The following is a 16,364-nucleotide window of genomic DNA, read 5'->3' as shown; positions in this document are numbered from 1 at the left end:
TTTTACCTCTGGATTTTAACCAAAAGTTCTCCATCCCAGAGTCTAGCCCACTCTTTGCACATAACAGATGTTCATAAATATTTGCCAAAATATTCATAAACATTTACTGAGTCCCCAACTCAGAACGGCTGGGCACCAAATCCATTAGCAATCGTTGAATGACTACAAGAGCCCTTGGCCTTAAGTTTTTCAAAAGCGTCTTCTCTTCCTCCAATCCTTCCAAAGGCTGAGACCTGGAGCCCAAAGGATGTCCTCGCTCCAGCTGGCTTGGGTCATGTGTCAAAAGGAGTGGTGGGAAGTGATGGGAACAGGGAGTCTTTGATGGACTGCTTAGGGAACTGCCTAATTATCCTGCTTATCAGTTCGCTGGTTCCTTTCCTTTGCTCTTCCCCGTCATAAATCAAAACTCCTTCTGTTATTCCTGAGTTCCCAGGTCACTGATTCTTTTTCCTGCAAGTTTATAGAGTTACAACGTGACTGCAAGATTGAATGGAAGGGAAGGGAGGCAGCTGACAAGTGTCAGCTCTGTAAGGCAACACTTCAGCTGCCCTTTCTTCATTGTGCATTGTGCACAATGAAGAAAGGGCCTGGCCTTGGCCAGGAAGAGAGATGGAGTCCGTGGTGCAGCTTGTGCACCAAGCAAGTTTATAATCCAGCAAGGGAGGCTGGTTCAGATTTTAAGATGACCCAGAGCAGGGGTCTCCAACTAGAGCTGGAGGGTTTCTGCTAATTTTTGTGCAGCCCGTGAGTTAAGAAGAGTTTTTAAATGGTTGGAGAAAAAAAAATTGAGAGCAGGGTGATATTCCATGACATGTGAAAGTTATATGAAATTGAAATTTCAGTGTCCATAAATAAAGTTGTATTGGAACACTCATTCATTTCCGTATTGTCTAGGGCTGCTTTCATTCTACGAGAGCAGAGTGGAGTAATTGCAACAGACCATATGGCCTGAAAGCCTAAAATATTTACCATCTGTCTCTGTATGGAAAAAGTTTGCTGAGCCCTGACTAGCATGACTAGTTGACATGGACTAGCAGTGCAGATATCACCTGGGAGCTTGTCAGACTCCCAGGCAGGCCCTCCTTGACTGCCCCCCGCCTTGGGAATCAGGATCTGCATTTTAACAAGGTCCACAAGTGATCTGGAAGCAGCTGAAAATGCAAGAAGCACTTAGGTTCTAGAGGGAGTGAATCAATATCTCTTAAGTATCTGCAAATTTTTACAAGTGCTTTATCTTGGTCAGCAAGGCAACCCCACACCTACTAGGGAGGTCTATTAGGGCCATTTCACAGATAAGAAAATAAGACACCAAGTGTTTGACCAAAGTAACATACCTAAGAAGTAGCTGAACTGGGATTTGAACTTGTGGGTCTACTGCATGACCTGTGGCCCTAACCCTGAGGCTGCATGGCCCCCTGGAAAGAGATCAAGACCACACTCATGGTCTGAAGTTGGAGACCCCAACTGGTACCCCAAGGGTGTCCAGTGGCCAACACATATGTTTTCTTCAGCCTACATGGTGTTTTGAGTATTTTAAAATTAGTTGCCAATGTTTAAAATCAGAGGAATGCATATCAGGGCCCCAGAGAACTGGCTTCTTATGAAAGACTCAGATGATCAGGTGTGGTGTCTCAGGGCTTTGTCCAGCTGGGGCTAAGCTGTGGTGGCCCATCCAAGATGGCCAGGCCTTTGTGGGTCATTACAGCCCCTACTGGGCCTCCTGACTCATTCCTGGGACTGCCTGGATCCAGTGGGCATCTGAGTTGGCATCCTCTAAGTGTGCAGAGCAGCTGTGGATCCCTGAGCATCTTGTTAAAATGCTGAATCTGATTCAGCAGGTGTGGGGACAGCCCTGTGTTCTGTTTTGAAGGGGTTCCCAAGTGATGCTGAGGCTACCAGTCCTTATACAGAGCTCACTTTGAGCAGCAAGGCTATTGAGGAGCTCAGGCCTGTCTGACTTCAGGGCTACACTCAGTTGGTCCATCACCCAGAGCATCTCTGGGTGCCCTTGCTTCTGTTTCCTCATCCCTTAGAGTGGCTGAAGGCCCCTGGCCCTTTTCGTTAGCTGCCAATGGCCTCCTCCATTGATGAGCCCCCTGAATCCTCTAAACACAGCCGTTTCCTACGAGTGTCATGACATGAAAGGGCCTGAGCAGCATCCACTGTCCCACCACACTGCTTCCTTAGCATCTTCTGGCCTTGATCCTGGAGGATAGGGTGTTGGTTCGGAGGCTTCTTGGAACTAGAGGTCTGGAGCTGAGGCAAGAGGACAGGGTCTGCCAATAGCATCTCGCTTGCCCAGAGGAGGCTTAGTAGAGACTGCTGATAATTGTGTTTAAGGCATCTACTTACCCTGCCGCAAATATGCATGCACCCACATGCATGCACATACAAGCACGTGCACACACATGTGCATACACACATGTGCACTTCAAAATGTAATAAGCTCTCTGTTTCCTTCCTTCTCTGGCTTTCTTTCTCAAACAACCCTGCTGCTGCCACCTGTCAGCAGCAATACCAGCTGCCCCTAAGTGGACCGATTTCCAAAAAGGCAGAGTTGTGGCTGGCTGTGAGAAACTCGGTAGGAGGCTACCCTAGGCTGGAGGCTCAGTGAGGCAGGCAGCCTCTGCTTGTTTCAAGACATTGATTCTCCTGCCTGCCAACAGTAGAAATGGGTTACACCTGCATATTTGGCCTGAGGATGGTACAGCAGGCTGTGCGCCCAGTGGAACTGCCTGGAGGCAGCCCTCTTCTCAGCATGGGTGCCAGGACCAGCGGAGAGAATGTGCAGCCTTCACAGCAGGCTGTGTGCAACCTTGTGTGAATCATGCATGTTGCCTCCTTGATCTCTGCTTGTCTCATCTGAAAAATGGGTATCAGGATAGCACTACCCACCCTAAACGACCACTGGAGCTTGAATAGGCCTCCATTGTGCAAGTATTTTGTAAACTGTACATGACTGTCTAATGCCAGGAGAAAAGCAAGGAGCCAGTAATCACACTGTGGTCAATGATACAGAGCATTTCCCACCTAAGCAGGCAACACATGTGCCCTCCTCTATCTGAGGGGCTCCTAAGGGGATGACTTCTCTGGTCTTTGTTTCACACAAAACCAAGATGGGTCAAGGAAACAGAGAAGAGAGAGAGAGAGAGAGAGAGAGAGAGAGAGAGAGAGAGAGAGGAAGGAAATCTTACTGCTTTTCAATGTCTGTCAGTTCAAGAATATTCTCTTTTTCATGGAAGACTTGCATGGTGAGTACCCACAAAAGCAGGTAATTGATTCTTTCCAGATCAATCTGTTCCTGGGCTTCTGTCCCTCTTGACAAAATAGGTCTTGTATGTGATGGGGGTAAAACACTGTCTTTAAAACACAGTGCCAGGAGTAATAGTTTTCTTTTTCTCCTTCTCATTGTCTTGCATCAGTGTTCCGGGTCTTGGCTTCAGGCCTGGGGTGAGATCAGCCCACCAGACAAGAGCAGTTCATATGAAAAGGTCAGTGCTGGTCTCCAAGGTGTTGACATGTTTTTTTGGGTGGAGGCCTGTGAAATTCTTTATAAGTCAACTCTCCAATGAAGTTGGCGGGTCGCCTTATCAAGAAAAGAGATGATTCCACCAGTGAGTTTCCAAGTGTCCCAGGCAGCCTGAAGGAAAGGGCGGAAGGACCTGCTGACTTGATTCAAATCCTGCTTCCAGCACTTACCCATGACCTTGGGAGAAACAACTCTTGGAACTTCTGCAAAGCTGGGAGACCTCTCAGAGTACTTCTGAGGGTCAGAGGAGATGTTGAAGGCATGTGTCTTGGCTCATAGGTACTCAGAATTGTTAACACCCTCTCTCTTTTCCTTGTGCATCCTCACACCTAGTCTGCTTTGAGTGATCCCAGAGAAGTAGAATAATTTGTTCAAGGTCACAATGCTGGTAAATGGCAGAGTTGAGATGAGCACCCAAGGAGGTCTAAGTTCAAAGCCCATACTCTCCTTTACTTACTTCCCATTTCACACTTACTTTTAACATTTTTACTCACTATTATTCTTCTGAGCTATCAGATGAGGAAAACCATGAATATTTGACATATATGACAGCACTGATGTTTTTAAATGATTTGCCCAGATGGATACTGCTGGCCTCTGAAGTAGAACAAGGAGGACTCAGGTCTCTTTGACCCAGGCCAACCAAGAGCAATACAAGGATGTGGAAATTGGCAGAGAAAGTGCCGCCATGAGAGATCTAAGCCTGACACTCTCATAAGAAAAATGAGTCGATGATCAAGGTGACTTTGCCTTCAATATGACAAACATCGGTAGATACAGTCATAAAATGACCATTTTAGTTTGCTTCTGTTTGTTCTTAGATCTTGGCATTTTGGGATCCAAAGGAAGAAAGAGACCTTTAGGACTCCAGAATATATGTGTGTGTATGTGATATACACACATATATACAAATACCACACACACACACACACACACACACACACAAACACACACACATGCACATGGGTGCACAGAGTCAAACCTCATTATTTCTGGTAGTTATGTTCTATAAGATTGCAGCAAATACTGATTTAGTGAATACTGAACCATTGCTCCTAGGGGAAATGCAGGGTTTCTGGAAGCTTCTGGTCACAAACATTTTCCTCAACTGATCGATACATAACCTTGTTTTGTGTGCTTCTGTTTAAAGCCATCTTATTTAATATATATTGTTGATTCATTAACATCGAACCAGTAGCCAACAGCACTATAACTCATGCCAGAACAAAGCTTATCTAACACGTTTTTTTCCTGTAAGAAACATCACAGCCTTCTTGAACTTAGGACTTCTTGCACAGGACAGCACTTCAGTACTACACTTGTGGTGGGGTGGGGCAGGGGGGCATTTTAAACAATGAAATCACCACGAAAAAGTGCAAGAATGTGTAAGTGTGGCTCTAAATAGATGGAGAAGAGGACATTGTTTATAGCATAAGAGCTGAAACAAGAAGGCAGAACGTTGCCTTGTTTGACCTCAGCTGGGAACATGCACACTGTTTGCTGCTCTGCACATGTCTGTGAATGAACGTGAAAGTGCCATAAGAATTGATTTTGGCATTACAAGTACATCTTAGTGAGTAGCTGAATTTGTACATACGGAATCCATGCATAATGAGGATGGATGGTATATACTGTGCTTGTAGAGAGGACAACCTCAGGCCAGAGGCTCTGAAAAAGGGAGCACAGCACTTAAAATTTTCATTAAGGTGTAAAGGACTGATTGATCTCTGCTAAGGGTCCATCTTGCTCAAGAGAAGCAGAGAATAAATGAGGCCAGTGGTCATCTCAAGGGAGTGGCAGGGGAGATGAGAGAGGACATGGGGGAGGTAGGAGTTGAGAGGGAGGGCAATGGAGTGGATGGGGCTCCCTCCCTGTCCTTCTTCACAGCCTGGCAGGGACCTTGAACACTCCTCCCCGGGAACATCTGGCAGGCTGGCTCCCCTCTCCTGTTCTCACTCAGCTTGGTTTCTGTCGCGCACTCTGGCAGTCTCCCAGGTGCCGGGGAACCTTCTGTTTTCTTCTTCTTCTTTTTTTAATTGGAATTCAATTTGCCAACATATAGCATAACACACTCAGTGCTCATCCCATCAAGTGCCCTCCTCAGTGCTCATCACCCAGTCACCCCATCCCCTGCCCACCTCCCTTTCCACCACCACTTGTTCATTTCCCAGAGTTAGGAGTCTCTCATGTGCTGTCACCCTCACTGATATTTCCCACTCGTTTTCTCTCCTTTCTCCTTTATTCCCTTTCACTATTTTTAATATTCTCCAAATGAATGAGACCATATAATGTTTGTCCTTCTCCGATGGACTTGCTTCACTCAGCATAACACCGTCCAGTTCCATCCACGTCGAAGCAAATGGTGGGTATTTGTCATTTCTAATGGCTGAGGAATATTCCATTGTATACATAAACCACGTCTTCTTTATCCATTCATCTTTCGATGGACACCGAGGCTCCTTCCACAGTTTGGCTGTTGTGGACATTGCTGCTAGAAACATCGGGGTGCAGGTGTCCCGGCAGTTCACTGCATCTGTATCTTTGGGGTAAATCTCCAGCAGTGCAATTGCTGGGTCATAGGGCAGATCTATTTTTAACTCCTTGAGGAACCTCCACAGTTTTCCAGAGTGGCTGTACCAGTTCACATTCCCACCAACAGTGCAGGAGGGTTCCCCTTTCTCCACATCCTCTCCAACATTTGCTATTTCCCGTCTTGTTATTTTCACCATTCTCACTGGTGTGAGGTGGTATATCATTGTGGTTTTGATTTGTATTTCCCTGATGGCCAATGATGCGGAGCATTTTCTCATGTGCTTGTTTGCCATGTCTATGTCTTCCTCTGTGAAAGTTCTGTTCATGTCTTTTGCCCATTTCATGATTGGATTGTTTGTTTCTTTGCTGTTGAGTTTAGTAAGTTCTTTATAGATCATGGATACTAGTCCCGTATCTGATATGTCATTTGCTAATATCTTCTCCCATTGTAGGTTGTCCTTTAGTTTTGTTGACTGTTTCTTTTGCTGTGCAGAAGCTTTTAATCTTGATGAAGTCCCAATAATTCATTTTTGCTTTTGTTTCTTTTGCCTTCATGGATATATCTTGCAAGAAGTTGCTGTGGCCAAGTACAAAAAGGGTGTTGCCTGTGTTCTTCTCTAGGATTTTGATGGATTCTTGTCTCACATTTAGATCTTTCATCCATTTTGAGTTTATCTTTGTGTATGGTGTAAGAGAATGGTCTAGTTTCATTCTTCTGCATGTGGCTGTCCAATTTTCCCAGCACCATTTATTGAAGAGACTGTCCTTTTTCCAATGGATAGTCTTTCCTGCTTTGTCGAATATTAATTGACCATAAAGTTGAGGGTCCACTTCTGAGTTCTCTATTCTGTTCCATTGATCTATGTGTCTGTTTTTGTGCCAGTACCACACTGTCTTGATGACCACAGCTTTGTAGTACAACCTGAAATCTCCCATTGTGATGCCCCCGGCTCTGGTTTTCTTTTTTAATATTCCCCTGGCTATTCGGGATCTTTTCTGATTCCACACAAATCTTAAGATTATTTGTTCCAACTCTCTGAAGAAACTCTATGGTATTTTTATAGGGATTGCATTAAATGTGTAAATTGCCCTGGGTAGCATTGACATTTTCACAATGTTAATTCTTCCAATCCATGAGCATGAAATATTTTTCCATTTCTTTGTGTCTTCCTCAATTTCTTTCAGAAGTGTTCTGTAGTTTTTAGGGTATAGATCCTTTACCTCTTTGGTTAGGTTTATTCCTAGGTATCTAACCTTCTGTTTTCTTAACTGCTCCCCTGGGTTCCATCTGTCCATTTATTCATTCCTCCCTCCTCCACTATCCAACAGCCAAACTGTGGAAGGCCACTATTCCTACTTAAAAAGCAGACCAGGGTGGGAAAAGCTTGCTGTATGAGTCAGTCCAAGAGATGATACCAGAGTCTGGGTTGCTCAGAACTGATGACAGCAGCAGCCCTGGCTCAGTGGGTGTGTGAGACACCTGGGCTGCTGGAAACATGGAGTTTAGGAACTGCCACCTTGACCCTCCAGACCAGATGCAGGGACGCCCAAATGCTGTCACTCACTACTCCAGCCTTAGAAGGACAGCAAACCCTGTGCCACAGGGGAAAGTGTTAGGATATTTGGGTCTGGACTTATGAGACTATGACCATGTCGATGTCCTTCACCTCTGTGAGCTCAGGCAGTAGAACCAGACTGTCCAGAACTGGACCCCAACTCCACTACCTACTCCCTGTGTCTCAGTTTCCTTATATGTAAAGTGGGGGCACCAGCCATACCTACCTCACAGGGTAGTTATAAAGATTACACTCAATGAGTAAATATATTTCAAGCCCCTAGAACAGTGCCTGCACTGAGTAAACTCTATAAAGCATTAGCTTTTATTATTATTGGGGTTATTAGGTTGGTATTATTGTTACTGTTCTTTTTTTTTTTTTTTTAAGATCTTCTTTCTTTATTTGAGAGAGAAAGAGTACAAGCAGGGGAAGCAACAGACAGAGGGAGAGGGAGCTGAGCAGGGAGCCCAACGTGGGGCTCGATCCCAGGACCCTGAGATCATGACCTGAGCCAAAAGCAGATGCTTAACCAACCGTGCCTCTATTATTACTGTTCTTATCTCTAAAGTATGGAATATGGCCGAATCTGAAAGGTCTTTCTTTCCCTTCCTGCTCTGTTATTGGGGATGCTCTCTTGCTGTGTGGCCCTTGGGCAAGGGCTTCTCCATTCTGAGGCCTCATGTCCTTATCTTCTAGATGAGGTGCCAGGACTCAAGCCCAGAGAGTCTGTGAATCTAAGAAATAAGGATAAGGCAACTCCCAAGGGTGGAGTTAGCTTTTATTTTGGCCTCTCCTGGGGATGTTGCCGAGACAAGCAGTTAAGTAATCACAATAACAGTTTACATTTGTAGTAGGTTTTTAAAGTTCCCATTCACTGAGTGTTTACCAGGCACCCTCCCAAGGCTCTTGTGATTTATTCTATCTTCATTACACCTCCAAGAGGATAATATTGTCCTCCTATTAGAGACAAGGAAATTGAGGTATGAAGATATTAAGTAACATCCCCAAGGACACAGCCAGGAAATGGCCAATCTAGACCCAAACTCAAAACCTTGACTCCAGATGCTATAACTTTATACTAGCACATTATACTGGCAGTTGGCCTTGAACTTGACTTCCAATCCTCTGATAGTAACATGATATTGTGTCATTCCCTTCAATGGACTACTCACAGTATTGATTATAACCACAAACTTTCATCATTGGAAGAGATGCAGGAATCGTCTCTGGGGTGTCTTAACCTTTGTAAAGATTTATTTATTTATTTATTTATTTATTTATTTATTTATTTATTATAGAGAGAGAAAGAGAGAGAGAGAGAGAGAGAGAGAGGCAGAGACACAGGAGGAAGGGGAAGCAGGCCCCATGTCAGGAGCCCGACGTAGGACTCGATCCCAGGACTCCAGGATCGTGCCCTGGGCCAAAGGCAGGCGCCAAACCGATAAGCCACCCAGGGATCCCTGTCTTAACCTTTGGAAGGGTGACAGATCCCCCTGTGAGGAGCTGAAAGAAGCTATGGACCCCTTCCCACCCAGAAAGTTTGTACTGTATCTGCACATAAACACACACTCATACACTAAAAATATACACACAGGTTTGTCTCGGTTTTAGGGGTTTTAAACATCTCAGGCTGAGAGCTCATGCAATGCTTAAATTCTCTTGAAACTCTCCAGTGAGCATTCATCTTTGCTGCAACTCTGCATTGATGAGAGCCTCTTACCTAAAAGATTGTCCATTCCAATAATGTTCACCTCTGATCGTTAGAAATTTGCATCATCGACACAATTAACATTTGTTCATTTCCTCCTAACTTTGGTCCCAGTCCTGCCTGCTAGATATTATTTCGAATTGGTCCCATCCAGGTGCCCATGATAATTCTCCATGTTTCTGCAGATGCTGGTGACACTGTCTCATTTGTTAATGGCTCTCTCAAACATCCAGAATGAATGTATGGCCCAGAACCCAAAACAATCTTCTGGCCATGGACTGACCATTGCAGTGTAGGACTCTCACTATGTTCTCATTATTAGAGCTCCATTAATATGTCCTAAGAGTGGATTACATTTTTTAAACTTTCTCTTACTTTGACATATAACACATATACAGAGAATTGCATAGTACAAAAACAACAGTCCAATGAGCTATCACAAAATAAACATCCACAAACTGTCATCCAAGTGAAGAACTAGAACTTTACTCATTCCTGCCTCCTCCTCTGTCCCACCCCCCATCCTCCACAAAGGCAACCTTTCCTTTAATGGTAATAATTTTCTTGTTTTCCTTTAAAATGTTATCATCTAAATACGTATCCCATTTAATGCTATGGTGTATTTTCCCTGTTTTTTGAGTTTTATATAAATGGAACCATTAAAATAGGGATTCTCTGGTATATGACTTATTTCACTCAATCAAATAAGTGTGTGAGATACCTGCCTGTTGTTATATATAGTTGTAGTTCATTCATTCTCATTGCTGAAAGTTTTCCACTTGTCTGAATACACTATAATTTATCTCATCTATTACTAATGGCTGTGTCTGGGTTTTGACAATTATAAACAAGCTTCCATAAATATTGGTGTGCATATGCATGCATTTAGGCTGGCTATACTTAACAGAACTGTATAACTTTTCAGTGGATATTATCAACCTATATTCCAAAGCAGTTGTACCAATTCACACTTACAGTAGTTGTGTGTGTAGGTTCCAATTCTTCCATGTCCTTGCCAACACTTAGCATTATTAATCTTTTTAATTTTAGCTCTTCTGGTAGTTATATAGTGGCATCTCATTGTGGTTTTAATTTGCATTTCCCTAATGACTAATCAGGGTGAGCCCATTTTCATCTATTTATTGCATATTTATGGTTTAGTAGCTTTGGCAACTCCTCATCTGACTCATACTGAAACTACAGCCAAATGAAATACAGTTTCTGACAAATGATGCTGTTTAGTCATATCTTCTTTACTGACTTCAATTTTGGATTTTGGGTCCCCAAAGCATGTCTGGACATTCTTTTTTAAAAATTAATTAATTAATTAATTAATTAATTAAAAAAGTAATCTCTACACTCATTGCGGAGCTCAAACTCAAGACCCTGAGACCAAGAACTACATGCTTCACTATCTTAGCCAGCCAGGCACCTCTGAACATTCTTAATAAATAATATTTATCAAGTGTCCACTGTGTTCCAGGCACTGAGCTATATGCTTGATATTCATCACGTCTCCTAAACCTCACAATCAGCTTACGAGGTTGTTACTAGGATTATCTGCATTGTACGTATGAAGAATATGAAGAAACCTTGGGGGAAGTTTTATATATATATATATATATATATATATATATATATATATATTTTTTTTTTTTTTTACTTGCCATCTCATGACGAGGTGTGTAACCTATATTCAAATCAGTACCTTTAGCCACTATAACACACTGCCTCCCAAATATGGAAATATTTGACTATATTTAAAAAAAAACCTTTAAAAATGCTTAAAAACTGAATAATAAAATGGACACATAACTGTCAAAAGGAGAAAAAGAGTTGCACAGCATGACAAGGATTTAATGTGCTTAATATGGAAAGAGTTCTTACAAATTCATTAAAGGACACAATAAAAAAACAGCCAAAGTTTTCTGTGGTCAGGTAAGTCTGGGAAATTCAGCGCATCTTTCATATTCTCTTACCCCAACAGTGTATCTAAGAAAATTTAGGACTCCTAAGTTCCACACTAAAAACTTACTTTAACACAGCATTTTCCAAGCCTCTTTGACCAACATAGGCTTTAGCATTTGAATAATTATAATTCTTTGGAACAGACTTTGAAGCATGTTAAACTCTATAATAACCACTGCTTCCTCTGGTTTCTGGACTGGTAAAACCTTCAACAAAGGAAATAAAATTAGTTTTCTCCTGGGTTTCTCAACTCAGACACTATTGATATTTTAAGCTGTAGAATTCTTTATTGTGGGATTGTCTTAGGCATCGCGGGCTGTTCAGTAGCATCCTTGGTCTCCACTCAGTAGATGCCAGATGCCAGTAGTACTTACCCAATCCCCAGTTGTGACAACCAGAATTGCCCCATGGGAGGCAGAATCCGCCCCCCCCCCACAGACACCATAAGAACCATTGGTCTAGTCTGACTGATTTCTAAAGAACCTGTTGGTGCTCCCCATGATTACCTCCTACCTAAATGCTCTCCAAACTGCATAGCATTTCCCTATATTTTGATTTCTGTGCCTTGTGACAGCCTCTATTCATTGTTAAGAGAGCAACATTCCATCTCTTGTCTTTGGGGCCTTCTTGTTTGTTAGAACTCCTTCTATTTTCAGGCATGGAACTTCTTTCTACTCTTCTATCTTCTAGGTGGAATTAAGCTCTTTTCTTCAATCTTCGTACTCACCACACACTCTCCTATCAGAACCCCAACACATATTATACCTATTTATCTGCCTGTCTCCCCAATTCCTTGACAGCAGAAAGTGGGTCCTATTTATCTCCTGATTCTCAGCACCAAGTAGGCACTAATCAATATATATGAACAAAAGCAGCAAAATATAATTGAGGGTGGATCAGCAGGGACGTAGGTGGATTTCCAACAACACTGAGTCCATTGGCAACTTCTTCACTAGTTTCTTCCTAGGAATGTTCTCTTTGCTGGTCTCCAGGAAGACAATCTTTTTTCTTGAGAGAAGCAGAAGTACCATGGAAGTTACCAATTTTGTTTTTCTCCCTCTCAGACACGAATATGACATCATTGGCTCAGTTGGCATGCCCAGGCCATCCCTGATAGTTTTCTCATTCCAAACTGAAGGAGAAAAGCCCTTTTCCCTTGGTGTCAGCATTTCGGCGAACTGTAGTTTGTTCTAGCCAGTGGCTTTTATCCTTGGATATATGGCCTTCTTTCCATGCTCTGGGAGTCCCTTTTGGGCCTGAGTTTCTCAGAGCACCCCTTCCCCAAAGCATTGCATCAGTCTCTTTAAATATTTCCTGTCTGGGATACTTTGAAGCTTTAGACACCGAATTTAATTCTTGGGAACTCTTTTAACTTTCCCAGAGTTGTCCAACATGGTGGCAGTGGGAGGAAAGAAAGGGATGGGTTTGAGAAACATTAACAAAGGCAAGTGACAAGACTTGATGACCTATTGGACATGGAGGAGGAAGATGACTCCCAGATTTCTGTTTTGAGATGATGGAGGAATTGGCGGTTCCTGCTGTAGAGAAGACCACAGGAGGGGGTGGGGGAGGAGAAAGACGAGAGGGAGTGCAGGTTGTCCGGGATAAGTTTTCATGGGAGACAAGGGGAGCATGTAGAGGAGGGAGCTGGGTATAAGAGCTGAGGGTCTGGATGGGAAATGCAACCCGGGGACTGTTGGCGTGCAGGTGGCTGTAGAAGCCAAGAGAGCAGATGAGTGCTCAGATTGCATGTGCTGTTGGCACAGACACATTGAAGATGGTACAGCAAGAAACCAACATGGAGGAGACGTGAAGCAGTGGTGGAGACAGAGGAGAGCCAGGAGAGAAGCATGAGTCAAGGGCCACTGGAAAAGGAGTTTTGGGACAGAAGGGACAGCAAGCAGCTTTAAGAGATACAGGGAGGTCAGCTCCTATAGGGTCCAAAAGGTGCCTGCTGACTCAGCAGCATAGGGTCGCTGAGGACTAAGGCAAGGGCAGCCCCAGCAGAGTGGAAGGGCCTCAGCCCAGTGGCAGAGGTGCAGGAGGCATTAGGAGGATGGGGAGCAGGGCACAGACACAAGGGCACATCTAAAGAGGGAATCACTCATTCATCCACTTGCCCAACAAACCGATAGGCTACTCGGCACCAGGCATATGGCAGTGGACCAATAGGCAAGACCCCTGCCCTCGTGGTGTGTACTTTCAGGAAGATGTACTATTTTAGAGGGAGGATTTATTTTAAAGACGGTTGTTAGAATCATCACCATTCGACAGAGAAGGCCAAGAGAGGTCAGATGGCAACTTGTACAAATTCACACAAATATCGGAGCTAGGGGTCATGCCCTAACCTGTTCGGCCCTTTCCACTCTTTGCTGCCTGAAGGGCATGCAGTTTATGTGGGAACAGATGACACAGAAGGCATCACAGGGTGGGGAAGAACAAAGGTGCCAGATGCAGGATTTTTTATGTTTGGGCTGTGCCTGCTCAGATCAAGGTTTTTATCTCTTTGAGTCAGAGGCTTGAGAGGTGGGCCTGTGGGGGCCCTCACACTTCCCCATACTCCCACTCCTTTTATTTAGGAGTAAGTCTCCCTTTCCTGTGAGCACCCTGATCCAGTGGGTTCGACTGGGGCTGCATACATCTCCACATCTCCACACGTGCATGTTAGTAGCACAGGAACCCAAGAAAGGTTAATCAGTGCCCCTCTATGGGATTTATAGAGAGCCTGGAAAGGCACCATCTTTTTTCCTCCAGGAAGTGAGTTTGGGGACCAGAGTAAAGGCCACCAACAGCCATCTTAACTACCTGAAGAAAACACCAGGCAGAGAGGAACAGAGTCAAGAAATACAGGAGACCAAGCTCTCCTGGCCTTGCTTGGGCTCCTAGATCCAGCTCTGCCCAGACCTGTCAAGAACTCTCATAGACTTCCTGGTGCCTTGAACCAATGGATTATCTTTTGTCTCCTGATTTGAGTTTCTACAAGTGCAACTGAAAGGATCTGACCAATTCTGACAAATATATCACCTGTGACTGGGTGAAATATGTGATTTACTCTTGCAGAAGCTAACTGACTCCATGAGCTTCCTCCATGGAGCCATGTATTTTCACCTCCTTCTAGGTTCTGGCCCTGCGGGTGGTGGGGAGATGAGTAAGACATAAGCTTAGAGAGCAGCTGTGGAAATGATGATGAGAACAAAAGAATCACCATCTATAAAATGCTTTACATTCGTGTGGATTTCTCCAAATCCACAATTACAGGAAACAATTAGCTAGCAATTCCAGGTAGGGTTCAGAGGGTACAGACGGGGCTGGATAGAAGCTCCGTGCCACAGGAGCTCAGAAGAAGGTGGGGTGGGGAATACAGGGTGCGTCCTGCATCCTGGGCTCCTCTCACACTGTTCTGGGTGGCTGAGTCAAGGTGAGGCTGGCAGAGGACAGAGGGAGAGGGGAACAAGTAGACTGGGAAGGCCGCATGAGTGTGAATGCAAGTGTAAGAGCAGCTTCTCATACCTTTCCCATTCCGGCATGGGCGTGTCCCAGCTTGACCACCACAGGGAAGTGTGGCACTGTGAGCTGTAAGAGATAAGAGGAAATCACTCATTAGCATCCTAGAGTATTGCCACCAAGACTTTGGGCACCATCTGTTCTGTAGAAAGATCCAGTCATCTGATACTACTCGGAATCCCCACAAGAACGCTTTGACAGATGGTCATCCTGCTGCAGCTTGAACACCCGAAATGCCAGGGAAATTGGCTTCCGAAAGGAGCTCTGAGCTCTTAAAACCCAGCCTGGCTGGGGAACCCACCAATCTGGAGAGATGGCAGGGGGGAGCAAACTGACTGGTATCAGATCCTGGCTTTATCACTTGGGCAACCTCAGACAAGCTCTACATGGATCTGTGGCTCAGTTTCCTCATCTGTAACATAGGGATGATGAGTATCCATCCCATATGGTTGCTATGACAATCAAACACATTATCACACATGAAACCTTTATGTTTTAAGTACCCAATGAACAGCACCTTTGTTACTCCCATCACGTTTCTGCTTTATATTATCCCTCAAAAAACCTTCACGTATCTGGAAATGCATGCCCCTTCCCCGCCCCTGCCAAGCCTTCTCCAGGCTGCCCTATGAGGTTTCTTAATAATAGTTGTCATGCCCACCATGGGCACGTGCATTTATTGGCCACTCTGTGTTGGGCACTGTTCTGAGCAAATGCCCTGTATCATCTCCGTTGGAGAGTCATGCTACTTGTCTGGTTGGTTTCCTGTAGCATCCTCATCTCCAAGAACACTGCCTGACCCAGGGAAGGTGCTTGATAGTGGAATCTGTGTTTCATTCAACCAATCTTTTCAGCAAGACCTATGAGACATGCATGCTTCTTCTTATGATAGAGGAGGAGAGGGGGCTCAAAAGATTAGGTGCTTATGCATGCCCATGGTCACTCAGCTAGGAAGTGAGAGCACCAGGTTCAAACCTAGCTATACATTTCCTCCTTCATTCTGTTCATATGTTGTTTGAGATGTGTTTACTTGGTGTCTGCAAGTCTGTCTGGAGGTGCTCGAGGGCAAAGGTTATCCCTTCTAGTTATTTAGTAATAACTTCTTGGATCAGCCCAGCCAGGGGTAATCATGTCCTCTCTCTGTGCTGTCTCTCTGTACTCTCTGTGCTGTCTATCCTGGGGCTTGTCACTTGGTTCTGGCAGTGCTGTCTGTCCTGACCCTCTGTCTGCTTTGAGAGGAAGAACCCGGATCTTCTTTCTTGGTGCCCAGAGTATAGTCTGACATGGAGGCGATGCTGTAGGTGCTTTGGAAAGGGGCTGCTGTGGGTCATGGATCCATTGGATCTCATCTCATTTTACCCACACAGTGGCTCCAGGAGGCAACCAGGGAAGATTTTTAGTCATCATTTCATAGACAGGAACACTGAGACACAAGGCAGGTGCTGAGAAGGGGTGGATTGGGACTCGAACTTGGGCCTGTCAGACTTGAAGCCTGACATGAACGGTTTCTCCTAAGATCTAGCCTATCAGGGCTTCCTACAGTAGATGCTGAATAAAAAAAAAAAAA

General features: G+C 44.4%; 1 protein-coding gene across 2 annotated transcripts in view; it reads right to left on the bottom strand.

Moving 5' to 3' along the window:
• SYN3 (synapsin III) overlaps positions 1–16,364 on the bottom strand; it is a 456,205-nt gene that overhangs the window by 61,913 nt on the left and 377,928 nt on the right. For both annotated transcript variants that reach the window (XM_041755595.1, XM_041755596.1), the window contains one exon: positions 14,804–14,866. In XM_041755595.1, the coding sequence (XP_041611529.1) occupies positions 14,804–14,866 (63 nt within the window). The remainder of the gene's footprint in view (positions 1–14,803; positions 14,867–16,364) is intronic.

Source organism: Vulpes lagopus, chromosome 5 (assembly GCF_018345385.1).
Source record: "Vulpes lagopus strain Blue_001 chromosome 5, ASM1834538v1, whole genome shotgun sequence".
Taxonomy (NCBI): domain Eukaryota; kingdom Metazoa; phylum Chordata; class Mammalia; order Carnivora; family Canidae; genus Vulpes; species Vulpes lagopus.
Note: the sequence above shows the minus strand (reverse complement) of the source record. Positions and strands in the feature narration are given on the sequence as shown.